This window comes from Nelumbo nucifera, chromosome 5 (assembly GCF_055504915.1).
Source record: "Nelumbo nucifera cultivar China Antique chromosome 5, China Antique-T2T, whole genome shotgun sequence".
Classification (NCBI taxonomy): Eukaryota; Viridiplantae; Streptophyta; class Magnoliopsida; order Proteales; family Nelumbonaceae; genus Nelumbo; species Nelumbo nucifera.
Window position 1 is genome coordinate 32,401,738 of NC_142653.1, and position 9,202 is coordinate 32,410,939.

The following is a 9,202-nucleotide window of genomic DNA, read 5'->3' on the forward strand; positions in this document are numbered from 1 at the left end:
AAACTTTTCTAAAGGCTTTGAAGTGGCATATAATGCATCCGGTGTAAGAATTGGAGGGGTTCTCATGCAAGAATGCCATTCCATTGCATTTCATAAACTAAATAAAGCCAAGCAAAAATATTCAACTTATGACAATATGCAGTAGTGCAAGTTCTACGACATTGGTGACACTACTTAATATTCATGGAGTTTGTTCTCTATTCAAATCATGAAGCTTTAAAGTACTTGAATTTCCCAAAAGAAACTAAATTATAGGCATGGGAAGTGGGTTTCATTCCTTCAAGAATAAACCTTTGTTCTTAAGCACCAAGTTAGATGGCTTACATACTTCATTCCATGAATGGCCAAGCCATTGGTTTTGATCAACTGAAGCAAGATTATGCTGGTTGTAAGGATTTTAGCATCATCTCTACTGACTTATAAGCTGGGAAGCAAGATGAGTATCCTTCTTTTTCATTGCATATGGTTATCTGCTTTATGATACCCGCTTATATCTACCAAATACCTCTTTACGGGATTTTGTTATTTGAGAGTTACATGCTAGAGGTGTAGCAAGTCATTTTGGTAGAGATAAGTCCATTGCTATAGTGGAAGATAAGTTTTATTAGCCTAGTTTGAAGAATGATGTTGTTTGTATAATAAAGCAATGCAGCACATGCCAACTTGCCAAAGGACAAAAGTAGAATAGCGGGCTATATACACCACTACTTGTTCCTCATGAACCATGGCAAGATCTATCCATGGATTTTGTCCTTGGATTGCCCAAGATTGCTAGGGGTCACAATACAATCTATGTTGTGGTGGATTGTTTCTCTAAGATGGCTCATTTCTTACCTTGTAACAAAACGCATGATGCTTCACATATTGCTACTATATTTTTTAAAGTAGTGGTTTGACTTCATGGAGTACCTTCTATTGTTGTATCAAATTGGGATGCCAAGTTTATGAGTTATTTTTGGAAGGCACTTCGGAAACTATTCAATACTCAACTGAAATTCTCTACATTGTTTCACCCCCAAACAGATGGTCAGACTGAGGTAGTAAATAGAAACTTGGGAGATCTTTTATGGTGTCTAGTTGGTGATCATACATCTAGATGGGATCTAGTGTTTCCAATAGTTGAGTTTACTTATAATAGCTTAGTAAATAGATACAAAGGAAGAAGTCCATTTGAAGTGGTGATTGGTATTCAACCTAAACGGTGAATTGACTTAGTTACCTTACCACCAAATACACGTACTAGCATTGAAGCAGAAGCATTTTCTAGGCACATAAGAGAGATACATGATGATATCAAGAAAAAAATTGCATTGAGTAATGATTTATACAAGGCTAGAGCTGATATTCATCGATGGTTGGAGGGAGATGGTTATGGTACGTATGCGACTAGAACGTCTTCCTAAAGGTGTATACAAGAAGCTCCACTCAAAGATTGTCGGTCCTTACAAAACCATCAAAAAGATAATTTCTAATGCATATGTTCTAAAGTTGCTAGATGACATGGGAATTAGTCTTATCTTCAATGTTGAGGACTTTGACTCCTTACCATGGACATGTGGATTCTTTTAAGACTCCTATACCTAAATTGCCAACTATTGCAACTCCAAATGGCATTCCAGAAGATGTTTTAGATGAGGAAATAATATCTAGTGCTATAGGAAGGTATTAGAATTTCCTTGTCAAGCGGAAAAGGCAAGCCTATGTCTGAGAGCTCTTGGATCACTACTGAAGGCATTCATCGTCTCAACCTAGATCTTTATGAAAAGTACCATGCTTTTAACTCATCGGGGTTGACTTCTCTTAAGCCGAGGAGAGATGATAGGAATCGATTAGCACCTATGAAGACTTATTCTAGAAAGAAGAAGGCTTTACAACAGGTCTTGATATGGCATAATGATGGTACTTAGGATTAGGATTAAATTGAACAGTAAGGGTATTTTTGCCATTTTATAATTTTTCTGTAGAATCCAATAATAGGGTTTGATTGTCTTGTTATAGTTTGTTTATGTTTAAAATTTCAGAGTCATTGCATAAGTAGGATTAGAGTTATTGAGTCTTCTTTGAATTGAAATAGGATATGACAACTTAGTTTGAGTCTTACTAGGATTATTAAGTCTAACGGTTTGACTAATAGGATTATTACGAGCTTATACTCTATAAATATGTATGGACGTTTTTCACAAAAGCAATGAATTATATTGAGTTTTCATCAGCTTATGCTAGTTATGGTGAGTGATTCCCATGCCCTAGAGTGATTCTAGGCACCCTGTGAGTGATTCCAGGTATTTTCTCTCTTCTTTTTCTCCCTACTTTCTTTATTATTCCTTCGAGGAGCCATTACAACCATAAAACTCTGATAAAAAAGACCATTTAACATTCTCTAAGGATTAGAACTGAGCTGGTCCTACATCAAGTGGTAAACAAGGAGACCATGTGATTGGATTAGCTTGTCTGACTATGTGTAAAGGACATGGCCACTTTCCATTGGTCTTGAGGGTCTTGTATGCAGAACTTCCTGCAGGATTTGAACACTGTCAAAATAATAATCACAGAGAAGTGGTACATAAGAAGGGCTCCACGATGAAGATCATTTTGCCATCAGTTGCTCAAGTCTTGCTCTGATTTTCTTTGTGATTTCAGGTGCATTTCAGCTGGAGAAATGGAAAAAGTACATGGAAAAACACCAATCAATTAAAAAAGAAAAGCATCACAACAATGTTCAGGAAGATTTGAAAGTTCAAGTCAAGCAGATTTGAATACTCCTAGCTCTTGGTCTTAGCTACCAAAAGCGGATTGGTGAGAGAATCTGATTGGGAAAAGAGGAATATCTCCAAATAGGGGTCTTAAAGTGGAAATCAAATGGTTAGCTCAGGATACAAAGCAGGTATTGATGGAATTAGTTGAAGAAATAACAAAACGTAGGAATGCTTAGACATCGGAATTTGGTGCAATTGCATGGCTGACCGAGAAGGAATAATGAACATGTTAATGATAATTATGGCCCAAATGGAAACATTGACAATTCAATTAGGAACTAAAATGTAGGATCCCGGTTGGCATCACCCAAGCCCATATGTGCTATGCAAGAATGCATCCACATGGTAGTCCATGAGGATATGAAGCCAAGCAAGGTCCTCATAGATGCAGACCTCAATGTTAAAGTGGGGGACTTTGGCTTCACCCGAGCAAACGATCATGCCATCAATCATCAAAGAACCCATATTGTGGGGACTCTTAGCTACCTTGCTCCTTGCACCTGAACTTGTTAGTGAAGGGAAACCCACAAGCAACACAAATATGCTAGAGTTTGCTTGTAGAAGAGGCCCATTGAGCATGAGAAGAATGAATAGAGTTGGGATTACTAGGATGGGCTAAGAGTTAAATCCAGAGAGATCATGATAACCATCCATCCCATGTCAGGTTTCTAGGACTAAGAAGAAACAGAATTTTGTATCCCTTGTGCTTTGTTCTCATCCTGTACTACATTACAAGCCTAGCATGACAAGTGTAGTGTGATTTCTCTCAGGTGATGCTACCCTCTATCAGCTGCCTCTTGATGCACACCTTGAGAATCCAACTCCCATTAAGTTTACCTTGATAATTCCCATCCTTCATCTTTGACAAGAAAATATACCCTAATCCAAATTGTGAAGGGAAGGTTTGGCTAAAGCCATGTTGAGTGTTTATGGAAATTTATAATTTCATGTAATGGCATGGAAAATTGTAAGGACTTGGCCTGAACTAAAACTGTACTGTCAATAGTCTTGTAATATCTATTGAGATATGGGGAACAGTAAGAATTTGAACTTATTGATATGATACACAGTATCTAAATAATACAACTAAAACCCTGTTTCTTTCTCAAGCCAATTTCATCCATAAATCCAACAAGCCTCCTGGATTGCTCCAATTTACCTGTTCTAATGTATATCTTTGCCAACATTACATAACTGGCTGCATTACCAGGCTCCAAATGCCTGAGCTCTCTTGCTGCTATTTCACCCACCTCTTCATTTCCATGGATCACACATGCACTAAGAAGAGCTGCCCACGCTATGGAGTTTGGAGCAAAAGGCATCTCAAGCAAGAGATTATGTGCCTCAACTATTCTACCAGCCCTTCCAAGCATATCAATCACACAGATGTAATGATCTAAACTTGGGTCTATACCAAATTTTTTACTCATAGAGCTAAAATATTCTAACCCTTCCTCAACTAAACCTCCATGACTACAACTAGTTAGCAAACCGATGAATGTATTGTAGTTATATACTCCCAACTTCAATGCTTTTTCTGCAACCTCCAATGCTTTTCTACAATACCCATTCTGCCCAAGACCCAATACCAGTGAGTTCCATGAAACTGTGTCTTTCCAGTAAATCTCATCAAACACTTGTTCTGATTCTTCCACCAAACTGCACCTTGCGTACATGTTGATCAGTGAATTTCCTATATAGACATTACTAAAATACAACCCACACTTGGCAGTGCAAGTATGAATCTGTCTTCCCCATTCAAGCATGCAACGGGTGGCACAAACAGTTAGAACAATTGTGTAAGTAGAGGGATTGGGCGTTGTTTCTGGCTTCTGCAATCTCAATAACTGGAGAAACAATTCCACAGCTTCAGTATGACGACCACTTTCAGCAAACCCCGACATCATAATATTCCACGAAAGAATATCCCTATTCTTCGTGGAGTTGAAAATTTCAAGAGCTTTATCAATCAAGAGGTGGTGTGCATAAGCTGCCATCATAACATTCCACGAACTCAACTCTTTCCACTTGAGCCCATTGAAAATCTTCTCTGCATCGGCTAAACCTCCTAATTTGGAGTATAGATCTATCAATGAATTGTTGACAAAAACCGTTTTCTCATGTTCCATGTCTAAAAACTTTAATGCCATAGCATGGATCTGAATTGCCATTACAAGCGATTGCACGTCCACACACGATTTTAGAAGAATACTAAAAGTATGGGAGTTTGGCAGTATCTTAAACGAGAAAAATTCACCATAAAGGATGGAAAAAAGCTTCAAGGAATGCCAAGGCTGGAAATTATGGGAGTAACAGGATATCATGGCTGTCCATGAGAAGACATTTTGTTCAGTAATGGGGATAGAGTCAAAGATCTTGCGTGCTTCAGAGACAAAACCTGACCTCGACAAACCCGTCAAAATTGATGTATAAGATACTGAGTTTCTCTGGGGCATCTCACGAAACAATCTTCGCGCGGCATCCAAACAATCGGATTCAAGGAGGACCGTCAACATTGCGTTCCAGGAGACTTGATTCCTTTGTGGCATTTCTTCGAACAGTTTCATTGCTTTCGATACTTCTCCTGCTCTGCCGTACTCGGTTATCATTTTCGTCCAAGAAATAACGGTCTTGTCCAATGGTTTTAGTCGCGAGTTCCGTAAAACGGTTATAGTTCGCGCCAAACTTTCTCTTGAAGTACCAGGCAAGAGGAAGATGGCCGGCTTGTAAATGCAAACACATTTTGCTCTTCGGTACTCCCACCTAAGTTCGAAGAAAGGCATACGAGAACGAGAAGAAATCAGCTACTGCACTTGGAGTAGTGCAGGGCTAAAACCCTGAAATCATGGCGTTTGATGCATTGCTTTGACTCCACTTTATGGTATTTCATCCGATTCAAGGTGAGGTCACTTCTATATCGAGAGCTATGATTCACGGTTTTAGCCCAGACCTACACCATCGGGAGTAGCTGATTTTTAAGCATACGAGAATTAATGTTAAATTTGGCATGATTTTATCTGCTGTTAAAATCTGAGTGACGATGATGGGCATTTTTTGGGCAAAAAAGAGATAAGTCCTTAAAATAAGAAATGCCAAATTCAGCCTAAAAGTCATTGAGGTCATCCGTCTTCCATGAACGTGCTCTCACCTAAGGTTCTGTTGTGTGTATGAGTGGTTCAACCACCTCATTTGGATGGGTCCGGCAAGTGCCTACTGTCTACCGGGTGCAACTTGGGTTATTAGGGGTGTCAATTGATGGGTTTTGGGTTGGACCCGTCCAAATTGATTTTGATTTGGATGGATTGGATGGATCAATAAGGCACATTGAATTGGACCAATCCAGTTGAAAGTATTTATTGGATTGGACCTGAATCTGGTCCATCCATAATGGATTCATATTTGATTGGGTTGGATTGAACCAAGATCCGATTTATTGATAGAAGATAAGATAAGACCAACTTTAGGTTGGAAGTTGGAACCAATCTAAATTAAAACCAATTTGAACAGATTGAATGGTCTAGACATTGAATTAGATTGGCCCAAAGCAGTCTAAAGTATTCACTGGATTGGATTGGACTTGATCCATTTGTAATGAACTCATATTGGATTGGATCAGATTAGACCAAATCCAATCTGATTGACACCACTAACCTCAATTAGTATTTTACATTATTTGTTGGGCACAGGTCCATTCAAATTTTGGCAAAAGGCAAACCCGAACTCATCCAAGTTGCACTTCCTGTCATTTTAATGCACACTTAACAATCTCTCAAAACCCTTCAGTTCAATTTGAAAGGAGTACAAATACATACAAAATACTAGATTTTGCATTCTACATATTTGTATTTATACTCCTTTCAAACTAAGCTTTTATTACACATTATAAGGGCATTAAAGGATGGGGACAGAGCAGGGTGCATATGAGGTCCATTGAGCCTTTACCATGAGAGAGCCTGCAATTATAAAGATGTGGAAAGGATGCTGTGGTCATCTCAACTAATACACGTCATTGGCCTCTCAAAGGAATGCTAATCATCCCTAGGGTGTTTGGGTCATTTTCACAGGAGATGGTTTGGTAGTTGAGATGACTGCGCACCTTTCATTTTCTTTTATTTTTTGGCCAATAACCCAATATCTAAAATGGTCACTTCGCATCCCTATACGTATAGAGGCATGGGATTAAATCCACTTGACTACAGGCTCTCCACTGTGAGAATGGATTAGCTGAACTTGATAGTTGTTTCATGAATTTACATTGGTGCCCCACAGGGCGCGCCCCACAACACAAACAAACTGTGTTTTGGGAACATCTCCCAATGATAAATATGGGAGATGTTCTAATGTACACTCAGATGTGCATATAGGACGCTTGTAGGGTGTTAATGTGATCTCTTATTTTGTGGGCTGTGAGATCAATCATTTTGTTCCACGCCAGTCATAAAATGCATATGGCCCACAACCTATAAAACAGCTATCAAATACAGTTAATATGATCGAACAAGTAAAAAAATCTGCATTTTGCAAAATCTCATGCCCGAGCCCAGCCCAAGTCTGCTCATTGTCATTGGCTTGTTGATGGGTCTACATGTTACATGGAGGCACAGGATAGAACCCGTGTGACTGCAGGTTCTTCGTGGTAAGATCAGTGGACTTCACGGACAACCCTGCTCTAGTCACCACCCTTTAATCCCCTGTAATATGTAATACAAAACATTATTTATTTATTTTTTCCTTTTTTGCCAAATCTCATGCCTTGTATTGTCAATGGGCCAATTTTGGGTTAGATCCCGTCCAAATCAAGATCAATTTGGACAGATCAATAAGGCATTATTGAATTGGACCGGTATAGACTTTATGGCCCAAAATATTTTTTTGATTGGATTGGATGGACCAATAAGAAATTGAATTGCACCAGTATAGACTTTGTGGTCCGAAGTATTCATTTGATTGGATTGGACCTTATCCATTTGTAATGAATTTATATTGGATTGGGTCCTGAATCAACATCTGGTTTATTGATAAAAGATAAAAGTACCGATTGGAACCAATTTCAATAAATTGGATACATTGAATTAAATTGGTCCAAAATGACACAGAGTATTCATCGAATTGGATTGAACCTGGTCCATCTATAATGGATTCATAGTGGACCACATCCTGTCCAACTGACGCCCCTACTCATACCCAAGCCCAGCTCATGTATTCCTGTTGGCATTGGCTTGTTTATGGGTCAATGTACAGAAGAAAAAGGTCAAAAAGGCAAAGAATGTGATTAATAGTAAGAAGCTTTTGTCAGTAACTGATTGGAATGTTGTGCTAATGTCCAGAAATGATAATAATCTTTTTGGGGAGCTTTGTCGAATAACCATGTCTACATGAAAAGTGTATTAAAAAGAAAGAAAGAAACCTTCCAACCAATAATTTCTCCGATATTAAAAAACGCTTCATAGGGTTTAATGGCCAACAGGACATACTGCCATTGGCCACTACCACAGCTTTTGTGCATTTGCAAGCGCAGTAGGCTAGGTGGTCATACACAAGCCAAAACTCAGATTAATATGTTCAAAACCAAAATGACAAGCTGACTTTTGTGTCCACCCTCCAATCAAATCCACAGAACCCATAAAATATTATTTACTTTGAATCATTCGCTAACTAATTCTCCACTTCTAGTATGAATGAGAAAATATAACAATGGGGTGGACTGGTCCATCCTTGTCGAACCAACTGGCCCAAATTTAACCCAACGATGTCAGATGTCTAAATCCATCATTGAGGGCCTGTTTCGTTTATTGGTTGGGTGGCATCAAATTTTCATTTCCATTTCTGTTAGAATGCCATTCACCCATTTGAGGAAATGGCTATTTTCCTCCCTTTCCCTTGCGGATAAAATCCCATTTTCGTTTATTCCAAATCCGATTATAATTCCTGTCTCAATTAAATAGACTATGGAAATAGAACATCCTGAATCTCGACGGTGAACCAAACCAACCCTAAATCAGTCAAATTAACGTTAAAGTAAGCCTAAGAAAAGTGATACCCCACAGGCCACAGTGATAAAATTCATCACCAAGTCTGCCAAAACCACGGCTCCAAACAGCCCCATTGACACCCTCCCTTTTGAATTTTGATGTAGAGAAACTGAAAGTGCAAACTTGGAGACCTGGCGGATTATTTTAGAGGGCTGTCCAATGTCCACCACATTGATGGTGTAGGATGTACCCTGTCAGCCTTCACTTCTGCAAAGCCATTTTATTATGTTTGAAAGAGCCTGCCATGCATGTGGGTGTTTTGCCTGCCACACGAAAGCATGATAATGAAGTAGGCTCAGACTGTTCGTCATCTGATCGATGAGAAGATCGTTAAATGAAGGGAACCCATGCCCATGATTCACATAAGCCTCAAATTGCTCAGTCTAAACCTCACTTCCTTCATCATGAACACAG

General features: G+C 38.9%; 1 protein-coding gene across 1 annotated transcript; it reads right to left on the bottom strand.

Moving 5' to 3' along the window:
- Positions 1–3,752: 3,752 nt before the first annotated feature.
- On the bottom strand, positions 3,753–5,814 carry LOC104600159 (pentatricopeptide repeat-containing protein At2g13600-like). Its single transcript, XM_010263002.2, has one exon. It carries the CDS (start codon positions 5,537–5,539, stop codon positions 3,830–3,832), a length of 1,710 nt encoding a protein of 569 aa, XP_010261304.2. The 5' UTR covers positions 5,540–5,814; the 3' UTR covers positions 3,753–3,829.
- Between the last annotated feature and the right edge of the window lie 3,388 nt (positions 5,815–9,202).

What these genes read in the sequence shown, in the direction of transcription:
- LOC104600159 (XM_010263002.2), bottom strand. Translation starts at nt 5,539, where the DNA reads ATGCCTTTCTTCGAACTTAGGTGGGAGTACCGAAGAGCAAAATGTGTT.